Source organism: Lissotriton helveticus, chromosome 3_1 (assembly GCF_964261635.1).
Source record: "Lissotriton helveticus chromosome 3_1, aLisHel1.1, whole genome shotgun sequence".
Lineage (NCBI taxonomy): Eukaryota > Metazoa > Chordata > Amphibia > Caudata > Salamandridae > Lissotriton > Lissotriton helveticus.
The window spans coordinates 843,933,020-843,946,408 of record NC_136061.1 but is presented as its reverse complement, the minus strand read 5'-3'; the positions used below and the strand labels follow the sequence as shown (position 1 = coordinate 843,946,408).

At 48.8% G+C, this 13,389-nt stretch overlaps 1 protein-coding gene across 8 annotated transcripts in view; it reads right to left on the bottom strand.

Moving 5' to 3' along the window:
• Positions 1 to 681: 681 nt before the first annotated feature.
• Positions 682 to 13,389, bottom strand: part of ZMYM4 (zinc finger MYM-type containing 4) — a 1,395,070-nt gene continuing 1,382,362 nt past the window's right edge. For all 8 annotated transcript variants that reach the window (XM_078681133.1, XM_078681129.1, XM_078681130.1 and 5 more), the window contains one exon: positions 682 to 2,087. In XM_078681133.1, the coding sequence (XP_078537259.1) occupies positions 1,877 to 2,087 (211 nt within the window). In that variant the 3' untranslated portion in view covers positions 682 to 1,876. The remainder of the gene's footprint in view (positions 2,088 to 13,389) is intronic.

Sequence of the window (13,389 nt, the reverse complement as noted above, 5' to 3'; positions counted from 1 at the left end):
CTGTTTAGAACAAAGTGATCAAATGAATACTTAGTGTTTTTCACCATAAAACTTTCATAAAATCAAATTGATTAAAGATACAAATGGTTGCTTCCTACCAATGAAAAACAAGTCAGCAAATTATTTTACCTACTACCCTGGCAAGCCTGCATCCTCTCTTAGCACCTTTCCCCCTTCGTAGCGGCACAGGCCAATAGAGTAACTGGACATTCTCCTAAACTGCCCAGAAGCATATCAGGTTTCCGGCTAGTTCTCTTCAGGAGCGAAAGCTCGGCACTGCAAAGAACTAATACCCACATAAACAGCAAGGATGGACCTTGGTTAAATGCTCCATGTAAACACACACTCTTTGGGACACTGCAGAGGCTTAAAAGTACCTCAGGGCTGTCATAACCGTTCCCCAAATACTTCCCGTTTACCAGTGCACCGCAGTGGGTTATGAAAGCAGCTAGAAATGATAACTTGGGACCTGCTCAAACAGTTTCACATTTTGGGGTAACAGTTGGCAGAGGAGGGTGGTGGAGGAGGTTGAAAGTTAAGATAAGGGCTTTGGACTACCAAGAATTATGGGCAGGTTTTACTTCGTTCATTCAGCTCTGTGCATTAGAAACACATCAGTGGCATTTTTTCTTTCCCCTTTTCCTTAAACAGGGAAGATAAACTACCAGATACACAAACCGAAAAAGAAAAACAATGTTTATTATTATGGTGTCTAAATATCGTTCTGTAACTGCTAAAAGACGGGGAAAGTAGGCCAAGTCATTAGATTTATGCTCTGCAATAAACCATCCTTCACGTTCCTTAGGTCTATGGAGCATTTGTGGGGCTGGCCCTTAAAAAGTACATGGAACTAAAAACAGTTCTTAAAAAAGTTATTGTTTGAAATCAAGTGTGCATCTGTAATGTTTGCCCAGATTTTAAAAAACAAAGAACAAAAAAAATCACATTTGTTTTGGATAGTTTTCTTTCACTTCCACCACCTGCTTTCTGAAACTGAACTCACACTCTAAAAGTTCTCCTCTCAACCCACAGACAAAACCTCATCAAAAAGTTGCACACTATACGGTCTTGCCCAGTTGTAAAAAAAGTCGAGTTCCACCAGTTCCAACAATGTCCACACTAATACTGTATCTTTCAAGACATTGTCAATTCTGCCAGCAAGATGGAAACGGGGAGGAGGTGGCTAAGATTCTAGAGGTTTCAAGGGACAAAGGCCTGGGAATACTGCACCCTCCGACCTCCCCTTTGTTCGAAAACATTAACCAAAACATATGTATTTGAAGAAACGCCAAAAGGGAGAAGCTGCCATCTGTCATAGTGTTAGAAGCACCGCAGTGCTTGTCTAAACAAGGTCATACAACATCGAAGGCTGTGACTTCTGGAGAAAAGTCTATTCCTTGGTTTAAACTAGATCCTTTCGCAAGCAGTCAAATAACGAGGCATATTAGAAGCAGAACACACCTGCCCACTCCCAAGTTCACAGACACAAACATCTGAGACCCGAAACCCCATCTCCTGTTCAACATGAAATATCCACAGATCCTTGGTTACTAAAGAGTTTTACATGTGTTTCTCAAAAATAGTTCACAAATGTTTCCAATACCACCATACCCGTCCACCCAAAACAAAAGAGAAATGCTGTGCTGCTTTGAGAAACAGTAAGCTCTGATCAACTCTGGATTCTGTATGCCGAGGTGTTCGTCTTTTTTTTTCCCAACTCTGAACTTCCACTGTGGCTTGTCCTTTTGTCAGAAAGTTTTTCAGTTGTATACCTTTTGTGGGAGGAGGAGGTATGGCTGGATGCTTTCAGTTTAGTGCTTGCAGACAGTTTAAAAAACAAACACAACTTTCACGACTGTCCAGTCAGCAGCTGTAGTTAGTCCGATAAATCAAGTTCAGAGTCCTCTGCTTTGGCTTTGGCAAGTTCTTCATGTACCTCCCTCACCATAAGAATGCGTGTGAGCATGCTGTCCAAGGTGCCAGGGTCGATGGGCATTGCGGAGTACCACACTGGACTGTTAGGCACGCAGGAACGTTCTGGCTGCAGATAGAAAACATCACTCCTCTGTTTCACACTCTCGGAACTGCTACAAAAGACAATCAGAAAACATAGTGAGTGCCAAGTAGTCTGCTACAGACCCCTCCCATGACGAGGCCTTTGCCCTTCTAGTAGTCGCTTAAGTTACATAATGAATGTATGTATGTATGTACAAGGATATATGACATCACAGATCCCATCAAAAAGGCAGGTGCACAGTACGCCAAAAGTGTAAAATCTTGACGGACTAAACCTGCAGTCCAGCGCCGAATGGCAGAACAACAACAACCTGGTTACAAATCAAAATCAGTGATGGGATGGAAATTTATTCTGTCAATTCAAGCTCTTTTAGAAAAGTTTCCTAGCATGTAATTTAGACTTTGTAAAAGTCTTTAACACATCTCCTACGCTCTAATCTGCAAAGGAGTTATCACTAAGAAAATAATAAACAAAGAAAGAGGGGCCCTGTAAAGAAGATAAATCTTGAGGAAATAAACCACTAAGAGCAAACAATAACCTGCCTGGTAGTTAAATAGAAAAACTTCATCGAATCAATAACTTCAATGTGTAATAAGGTGCTGTCTAGGCCCAAAACAATATTTTTACAAACACGACAAATCTCAGTTATTTGTCAATTGATTGAGTGTATCAAGTTTAATCATAATATTTATAACACATATACGAATATTACATACAAACAAGTTACTTACCTTTGGTAACGATATATCTGTAAGAGACATAGATTAGTTATAGATTCCTTACTTCAGAACTACCCCTCAGGCGTCAGACTGGATCCGGAAAACTTTTTACTTCGTAGGACTCCTGCGCATCAGTAGATGGCGTTGGTCGACTCCATGTTTATTGTCGTGTTTGCCGGGATCACATCATGTTGCGGTATCTACCTAGACGCTGACACTGTGTGCTGACATCAGTTCTTTTAAATGACATTTCACACCTGAAGCGCAGAGCCATGCAAGACACTGACCACTGGTGCACAAAACTAGGGCCCTGAAAGAGAGTCCCTTACTCTAGAAGTCAGTTCGCAAAACGGAGAGGATGGGTGGAGTGGTAAGGAATCTATAACTAATGTAGTTCTCTTACAGATATATCGTTACCAAAGGTAAGTAACTTGTTCATCTGAAAGAAACTATTAGTTATAGATTCTTTGCCTTAGAGTAGATACCCTAGCAATACCAACCCCAGAGATGGGTCTGCGTACTAAGGTCACACCAGAAAGTCCTGGAGAACTGAAAGGCCAAAGAAGCCGTCTCTCTGGACTTGACTATCCAGGCAGTAATGTTTAGTGAATGTGTGCAGAGATATCCACATGGCTGCCTGGCAGATATCACCGAGGGTGACTCCACGTACCAAAGCAGTAGTGGCTGCCGTCACCCTGGTGGAGTGGGCCAAGGAGTAAAAGATCTTCATGCAAAGGACGAGCCACCAAGAGATGGTCCGTTTTTGCACAACCCGACCTTGCCCACACAGCAAACAGAGTTGATCGTCGACCCGGTATTGTTTTGTACAATCCAAATAAAATGATAATGCACGTTTTGGATCCAGACGGTGGAGTCTCTCCTCCTCCGTGGAAGGATGCGGGGGCGGGAAGAAGGTGGGCAAAGTGAAGGTCTGTCCTATGTGGAAAGAGGTAATTACTTTGGGAAGAAAAGAAGGTCTAGTTTGAAGGACAACCTTGTCCGGATGGAAAGCAAGGAAAGGAGGTTTAGAAGATAGAGCCTGAAGCTCACTCGCCCTGCGAGCAGAGGAGATGGTAACCAGAAAAGCAGTCTTTAAGGTTAAGAATCTGAGAGGAAAATTATGTAATGGCACGAAAGGAGCACAAATAAGGTAAAGTAATACCATGTTTTAGTCCCACTGGTGCATTAAGAAAGGAACAGGAGGAAAGAGGTGAGTAATGCCTTAAGAAACCTATTTACAATAGGGGACTCGAAATGAGGAGGCTGATCAGGAAGGAGAAGAAAGGCCGAAATATAGCCTTTAAGGGTGCCCAGAGCGGAGTCCAGCAGGCCCAAAGATAGAATAAAGAGGAGAACCTCTGAAAGAGGGGCAGAAAGGGGATCCACAGCCTTTGCTGTGCACCATGCCACAAATTTGTTCCAGCTACAGAAGTGTACCGTTTTAGCGGAGGGACGCCTGGCTGCCAAGATGACGTTACAGACCTTGGGAGGAAGGTCTAAAGCTGGCGCCGCTCAATCTACACGCAAGAAGGTGGAGGCTGGATAGGTTCGGGCAGAGGACCGTCCCCTGCTGCTGTGACAGAAGAGTCTCCCAAAGAGGCAGTCTGAACGGAGGATCGATGACCATGTTCAAGAGCTCGGGATACCAGACTCTCTGTGACCAGTCCGGAGCCACAAGAATGACTTGGGCTCTGTCGCGCTTGAATTTCTTCAGCACTCTGGGCAGAAGTAATACAGGCGGAAAGGCGTACATAAGACTGCAATTCCATTTGCAATGAAAAGCGTTGCTGAGCAAGTGCCGCCTTGAAAGTGCCAATGCGCAGAACTGCTGACATTGCGCGTTCTCATCGGTGGCGAACAGATCTAACCAAGGCTCTCCCCACTGCTGAAGAAGACCTTGCACCACCTCAGAATGAAGACGCCATTCATGATCCATCATGCACCGCCCTGGCATTCAGAGAACCTACCAGATGTTAAACCACTAGGGACATGCCCTTATGTTCCAGCCATGTCCAAAGGCGAAGAGCCTCTTGACACAGGGTCCATGACCCCACCCTGCCCTGTTTGCTGCACTACCACATGGCGGTGGTGTTGTCTGTGAACACCTGCACTACCCTTACTTTGACAGAAGAAAGGAATGCCTTCAGTGCCAGACAGATCTACTGGGGCTCCAGAAGACTGATGTGGAGCCCGGACTAAGCTGGAGACCAGAGGATAGAGGCTGAAACATCGGTATCATATCCCGAATATCCCAGACTCGCTGCTCGGGAGGATAAGCCCGAAACTGCGCTGTATCCAGAACTGCTCCAATGAAAAGGAGTTTGAGAGGGAATCAGATGTGACTTCGGCATGCTGATATTGAACCCAGCGAATGTAGGAGGTCCGCCACAGTCTCGATTTGAGCCCACCTTTAACAGTCAGTCGTGGAGATGGGGGAAGACTGGAACCCCTGATCTGCGACCAACACCTGAGGGGCACTGGCAAGGCCAAAGGGGAGAGCGGTAAACTGAAAAAGCTCTTGGCCTACCGTGAACTGTAGGTAACGCCTGTGGGCTGGCAGGACAGGAATGTGGAAGTAAGCGTCCTGCAAGCCCAACATTACCATCCAGTCTCAATGGTTGAGGGCAGATAGGAACTGAGCCAATGTCAACATTTTGAACTTCTCCTTCCAGGAGAAGCGGTTGACGTCCTTGAGATCCAAGATAGGACACAGGCCTTTGTTCTTCTTGGGCACCAGGAAGTAGTGGGAGTAACAACCACAACCTACTTCTGGGACAGGGACTCGCTCGATAGTTCCCTTGGCCAAGAAAGCTGTAAGTTCCTGACGGCGAAGGGCCAAGTGATCCTCCGACATGGGATGGAGTGTTGCTGGCATGGAGGGATGGGTAGTCTCGAAAGGGAGGGAGTAGACCCTTCGGACTATCTGCAAAACCCACCTGTCTGACATGATGTTGTGGCAGCGGGGGAGATGTGGGAGATCCTGCCGCCCACTGGCAACTGATGGCACTGAAAAGTCGGACTAGGAACGTTTGGAGGCTGTTGCAGAGGGGGCACTGGGGGACTGGCCCGCCCGCTGGCCCCCAGACCGACGGTACTGGGTGCCACGTCCCCGGCCGCGCAGAGGCTGGGTAGCTTGGGCCGGCCTGTGGCCCTAAGTGGGATGTGATGGGGCATCCCTTCCGTAGCCATGAAAGGCAGACTGAACGGGGCGAGAGGTGGCAGCGATGCCCAAGGATCTGGCCGTAGCTCTAGAGTCCTTCAAGCGCTCATGCGCATTTTTCACCTTGTCAAACAGGCGACGACCATCAAAGGGCATGTCCTAAAGGTTCGATTGGACATCCCTAAAAGAAGTCAGTGGACCTCAGCCAGGCATAGCGGCTCAGGGATACGGACGCAGAAATCATTCTACCCAGCGAGTCAGCGGTGTCCAGCCCACATCGAATGGCGAACTTTGCTGCGTCTCTACCCTCTGCGAACGCACAGGAGAGTACGGCCCAGGTCTCCTCCGGGCACTGAGGCAGCACATGCACAACCGTGTCCCACACAACGGCCCAAGAGACATGCAGTGTTCACCGACCGCAGTCCTAAGCTGGCAGAAGAAAACATCTTCCCAAGATGGCCCAGCTTCTTGGATTCCCTATCTGGTGGAGCAGTAGGTAACGTGGCTTTGGATATTGAGGCTTGGACTACCAAGCTCTTGGGGGTAGGGTGTTGGGAGAAGACAAGTGGGTCCCTTGGGGACAGGTGGTGGCGCCGGGCAATCATCCTATCCACAGGAGCCCCTGTACTGGGCTTGGCCCAAGTGCCTAGAAGGAGGTCTGTGAGGGTCCCATTGAACGGCAGAAGAGGGGCTCCGAAGAGACTGCTGCTGGCTGAAGCACCTCAGTCAGGAAGTTAGTCCTGACTGCCACCGTAGGTAGCTCAAGGACTCAGCCGCCCTATGCAACACCACAGCATAGGAGGCTCCCTCCTCCGTGGCCAGGTTAGGGGTAGAAAACATACCAAGGTCTGGGGAGGTATCTAGACCACTGGCCTCACCCCTCTCCAGTTCGGCTCTTCAATCCGGTCTGCCAGAGGGTCAACAGACCCCTCCCAGTTCTCCTCCGCCTCCTCTGGCCGCCACTCAGGGCGATAAGGAAGGCCAGGGTAAAACAGTGGTACGAAAGTACAGATTGATGCCGGTCCGGCTCTGTGTCCAAGTCGATGGGGAGGCCGGGGTTGATGCCGGCTCGGGACGGAGCCGGAGGTAGTGAAGGTGTCATCAGAGGAATCGGTGCGGTGTCGGGAGGTCAAACTGCACCGATCTTGATCCAGGCCTGGGGGCCCTGTAGCGCCAGGGCCAGAGCCGCCGGCATCAAAGGCCTAGAGCCCCCAGCTGAGTCCGCAGGGTCCGAAGTCGCGCCAGCGGTAGTCGTACTGCCCAAAGATGGAATGGAGGGCTTCGCAAAAGGCACAAAGCTGGGCAGAGGATGCTCTGGCTCCTGGGAAGGGAGGGAAGCTCTGAGTCGTCCCAACAGGCTCCGTGGGCGGAGCCGAAGGACGACTACCTTCCGCATCCTGTGTCCGCCGATGGACGGGGAAAAGGCGAAGAGCAACGGTGCGTCTTCACCTTCTTGTGCTTTGACTTACCCAATGACGAAGACTTCTAGGAAGAATGATAGCAGTGACCGGTCAAACAACATCCCTCTCATACTGGGCCTCGAGCGGCGCGGAGCTGACTGCCGGGTCTCCAGAAGCTTTCGGGACCACTCCCGCAAAGACTTCGGGTTCATGGCAGACAGTCGGAGCACGACTTCAGGTCATGGTCAAGCTCCAAGGGCACACGAGGTGCGGGTCTGTGACCAACATCAACGAGTCACAAGGTTTGAAGCCGGTCTGATGATGGGACATCCCTACGTGTACCAGGAGTCTAACAAATCCAAAAAGATGTTGACAAAAGTTGAAAAAGGGTCAGTCAAAAAATTACTAAGGGTACCGTTCTCTCCAGATCTGTGCTGGCTGGCGCAGTAAAAGAAAGAACTGACGTCAGCGCGCAGGGGCGGATTCTAATTAGACACCGCAACGTCATTCCAGCGATTACGACGACCCTAGTGAGGCGCAGAGGTACTGCTAAGGAAATAATTCTCCGGTTCCAGTCTGACGCCTGGGGGTAATTCTGAGGTAAGGAATCTATAACTAATAGTCTCTTTCAGATAGTGTATTCAAATACTCAAACCAAGGTAAACAGTATTTGTAACAATATATATATTCTGGGAAACCCCAGGCTCCACCAACTCCATACAACACAAGAGGACTCACAATTACTCAAGCAGACATACCAAGTCGTTCTCACAGTGCTCTCATTCTAAAACAGAAAACAGGATTAAATAAAATCAACAAAGACTAGATTTTGTAACAGACCAGGAACAAAGACAATAGACAATACCAAATCCTTATTTATTGCATGAATATACTTGATCCAGAGGTTTACGATTGATAGATCTTAGCTTTCTTCATTCATAGGGGCTAGAGTTAATTCAACATCCAGTCTGAGTTCCAGTTCCAATATAAGCGTCAGTAACGAAATTCACACAACACTAAAGATGTTACAAAATCAACGAACAATATAAAAATCTAGATAGAAACCAACAAAAAAGGAAAGCTTTTCTGAAAGTTTAGTACATAAACCATTTTGAACAATAAAATCCCCACAAGTTCTAATGCAGAAAGAATTGCCAATTTAGGGTGCACTAAACCAACAAGTTACTTGTCTTCAGTAACACCTTTTCTGGTAGAGATCGAACCGCAGATTCCTCACCTTGTAAATTTCCCGCATGACCCAGACCGGATATGGAACCTTTAAAGTAATTCCCTTGTGCACCAGTAAGTGGCATTGAATGGGTCCACCCCAGATAAAAAGTTGAGATTCCTATACAAGTCCCACCTTCGCAGGCTGACGTCAGATTCATTATGTTCTGTAGCCATCAGACATGGAGCCATGGAAATCAGATAGGACAGTTTGCAGATATTTTTAGATTTGGCATCTGATTAAAAGGACTATTTGTGCCCATTCCACAGAATAGGGAGGAGGGTGGGTTAGTGAGGAATCCACAGGCAGATATTGTATCTACCAGAAAAAGCGTTACCGAAGGCAAGTAACTTGTTCTTCTGATAGATACATCTGCCGTGTGGATTCCTCACCTTGTGAATAGAGTCCCACAGCAGTCCCCACTCCCGGAGGAGGGTGTCCACTCTTCTAAACCAGGAAATCCTGGAGGACAGAGCGCGCAAAGTGGCCGTCCCTCCTCATTTCGGAATCCAAGCAGTAATGCTTCGCAAAAGTGTGGAGGGAAGACCAAGTTGCCGCCCTACAAATGTCCTCTACTGGAAAACCTCTAGCCAATGCTGAGGTTGAAGATTTAGCTCTTGTAGAATGAGCCCTTATACCCTCTGGTGGTTGCTTACCGGCCAAAGAGTAGCAGATCTTTATACAGAGGACGATCCATCTTGATAAAGTTCTTTTATGGACCGCTCTTCCTCTCTTGCAGCCAGCAAAGCCAATGAAGAGCTGGTCATCCAACCCACAGTCTTTAGTCCTGTCCATGTAAAAAGACACCGCCCTCTTGGGGTCCAGACGGTGTAATCTCTCCTCCTCATTGGAAGGGTGAGGGGGAGGATAAAAGGTAGGGAGGGTAATGGATTGACCAAGGTGGAAAGGAGTCACCACCTTAGGCAGAAAAGCAGCCCTGGTCCTAAGAACCATTCGATCAGCATGAATGGTCAAGAAAGGGGGCTTGGAACTAAGAGCTTGAAGCTCACTTACCCTCCTTGCAGAGGTTATTGCAACGAGGAAGACTGTCTTAAGAGTCAAAAGCCTCATAGGACATTTGTGAAGAGGCTCAAAAGGAGCACCCATCAAAAAGGTCAAGACAAGATTTAAGTCCCATTGAGGCACAATAAAAGGAACAGGAGGGAACTTATTTGTGAGACCCTTTAAAAACCTTAAAACTACAGGAGATTTGAAAAGAGAAGGCTGATCAGGCAAACAAAGAAATGCCGACAGCGCTGAAAGATAGCCCTTCACTGTGGCAACAGCAAGCCCTTGCTGCGCCAGAGAAAGGGCAAACTGAAGAACATCAGACAAATGGGCTCTCAAAGGGTCAATAGATTTTCCTCCACACCAAGAAACAAATTTTGACCATCTATATGAATAGATGGACTTAGTGGAGTCACGCCTGGCTGACAAGATGACGTCCACCACGTCAGGCGGGAGAGAAAAAGAACTCAGGTTGCCCCGTTCAATCTCCAGGCATAAAGGTGCAATGTCTGGGGGTGGGGGTATAGAACCTGCCCCTGCGAGAGGAGATCTGCCCTGAGAGGGAGACGGAGCGGCGGGTGAGAGGAGAGGTGAAGAAGATCTGTATACCACACCCTTCTTGGCCAGTCCAGGGCGACCAATATGAGTGGTGGCCCAGTCTTGGCGAATCTTCCTCAGAACTCGAGGAATCAAAGGTATGGGAGGAAACGCGTAAAGGAGTTGATTTCTCCAACTCAACTGAAACGCGTCCCCCAAGGCTCCTTGCACCGGATACTGGAGACTGCAGAATGACAGGCAGTGAGCATTCTTGCGAGTGGCGAACAGGTCCACCCGAGGAGTCACCCACATCTGAAAGATGTCGCGAACCACCTCCGGGTGAAGCCTCCACTCGTGGTCGGCAGAGAACTGCCGACTGAGACTGTCTGCACGAACGTTCAGAACTCCGGCCAGATGATTTGCCATCAGACAAATCTGATGGTCCTGAACCCAGGGCCAGAGACGCAGAGCCTCTCTGCAGAGACACTGCGACCCCATTCCTCCCTGTTTGTTGATGTACCACATCGCGGTCGTGTTGTCCGTCAGGACCTGGACCGACCGACCGCGAAGGGAAGGGAGGAAGGCCTTGAGCGCCAAACGTATCGCCCGCAATTCTAGAAGGTTTATGTAAAACAACCTTTCCTCTGGAGACCAAAGACACCTCCAGATCCCCCAGATGAGCACCCCACCCTAGAGTGGATGCATCCGTTATCACTGTGGCCACCGGAGGAGGCAACTGAAAAGGCTTCCCCTGAGACAGGTTGCCTTCCAAGCCCCACCAAGACAGATCCGCCGCAGCTTCTCTGGAGATCCTCACTGACTCCCTGAGATCTCCGTTGTGTTGATACCACTGCCTGCGGAGGCACCACTGGAGCGCCCTCATGTGCCAGTGTGCATGGTTGACCAACAGAATGCATGAAGCCATCAGACCCAGCAGGCGAAGGAACTTCAGGACTGGAACGACCGCTCCATTGTGAAATAAAGGAATCATTTCCTGTATGTCGCGAATCCTTTGAGGAGGAGGGAATGCACGACACACAGTAGTGTCCAGTACTGCACCTATGAACAGGTTGCGCTGGGAGGGCACCAGGTGAGACTTGGGTACATTTATCGAAAAACCCAACCTGTACAACAACTGGGTTGTCTCTCGCAGATGATGGAGCACTCTCTCTGACGACTCTGCTTTGATCAGCCAGTCGTCCAAATAAGGGAATACTGGAATCCCTGATCTTCTGAGATGCGCAGCCACCACTGCCATCACCTTGGTGAAGACTCGAGGCGCAGTAGTAAGTCCAAACGGAAGGACCGCAAACGGATAGTGCTGTGATCCTACCGTAAAACGGAGATACTTCCTGTGCGACTTCAGGATTGGGATGTGAAAGTACGCATCCTGCAATTCGAGTGACACCATCCAGTCTTCTTCTAACAGCGCTTGAAGAACTTGAGCAAGGGTGAGCATCTTGAATTTCTCCTGTTTCAGATAGAGATTCAAGATCCTGAGATCCAGGATTGGACGAAGTCTGCCATCCTTCTTGGGAATCAGGAAATACCGGGAGTAGCATCCCTGACCCCTTTCCTGCTCTGGGACCACCTCTATCGCACCCTTTCTTAGCAGAGTCTGAACTTCCTCCTGTAGGAGCAACAGATGTTCCTCTGAGCAATATCCCTGGCAAGGAGGGTAATTGGGAGGGATTCCCGAAAGGGAAGTGCATACCCAATTTCTACGAGATTGAGAACCCAAAGATCTGATGTAACCGATTCCCAATCTCGTAGAAAGTGGGTAAGCCGACCCCCCACTGGACCCACATGAGCCTGAATGGCGGACCTAGGGCTGCTTTTCTGTGGTTGGGGGGTTGGAGGAAGTGGAGGAGGAAGAGGCTTGACGCCCTCGAGGACGTGCTCTTTGCTTTCCCCTGTATGACCTATACAAGGTATTTTGCTGCTGCTACTGTTGTTGCTGCTGTTGACCTTGCCTATAGGTACGAAAAGAAGAGCGTCCAAAATCTCTGAACTTTCTGGTCGTTGAACCTCTTACTTGAAGACCAAGAGATCTAGCAGTTGCTCTGCTATCCTTAAACCTCTCTAAGGCTGTATCTGCCTTCTTGCCAAAGAGTCCTTCCCCGTCAAAAGGTAGATCTAACAAAGCATACTGCACATCCGCAGAGGATTTCAACCATGCTGATCTTCTTGTGGCGCCCGCAGTGCCCATGATCCGTGCCACAGAATCTGCAGGATCAAGACCGCTCTGGATAACTTGACGAGCTGCTGCTTGAGTATCAGATAAAACCTCCTCAAAGTCACTCCTGCAGTCTTCTGGAAACTTTGGAATCAACAAACGCATTGAGTCCATAAGTGCGTGCACATACCTCCCCATGAGACAAGTGGCATTCGTTGACTTTAACGCCATACTTGCGGAGGAAACCGTTTTCTTGGCCAATTGATCCTGCTTTTTGGCCTCCTTGTCACCAGGCACTTGTGGAAAAGCACCAACTGACTTTTTTGAGCACGCAGCCTGAATCACCAGGCTTTCAGGAGAAGGGTGAGATGATAAAAAGGCAGGGTCTTCGGGAGCCACTCTATATCTCCTAGCCACACTTTTTGAGACAGAAGGAGCATAAAGAGGCTTCTTCCACACCTCCATAATAGGTTCAGTTAAAGCCTCATTAAATGGGAGTAATGGTTCCACAGCTGAGCTTGGTGAGTGGAGAACCTCTGTAAGCAGATTTGATTTAAACTCAACAGTAGGCAATGTCAAACCTAAAAGTCCTGCTGCCTTCCCCATTACAACGTGATATGGCTGGACATCTTTTGAAGGTGTATTCGGACCTGATGGCATCTCCCACTCAGGGGAAAAATCAAGGCCACTAGCATCAGCCAGTTCCTCGAAACAATCCTCATCCAGTTCACCTTCCTCCAAGTCTGGGGGAGACTCGAAATATCTCCGTTCTTCCAGGAGGCGTTGTGCATCTCTCCTGGACCTCTCCTTCACACGGAATTCAGTCGGATCCACTACCGACTCCGACGGAGCCGGAACCGACGTCGGTACAGTATCGGAAGGCTTAGAAGGATATTCCAAAGACTTGATTGGAGTGGGCGACGCTGGTATCGGAGTCGTCGACATCGGACGAGCCGGCGTCGACCTCGGTGGAGCCGGGTACTGCCACAATGGAGTCGGGCTGGCATATACGGCATAAAAGGTGCCAGGGCATAATAGTGTGAAACACCCAAATTAAATGCGATTGGACCCATGGGACCCAAAGGTGCACCAGATGGGTACCATGACCTCGAGAATACCCCATACATAGCGTTGAGGAACGCTG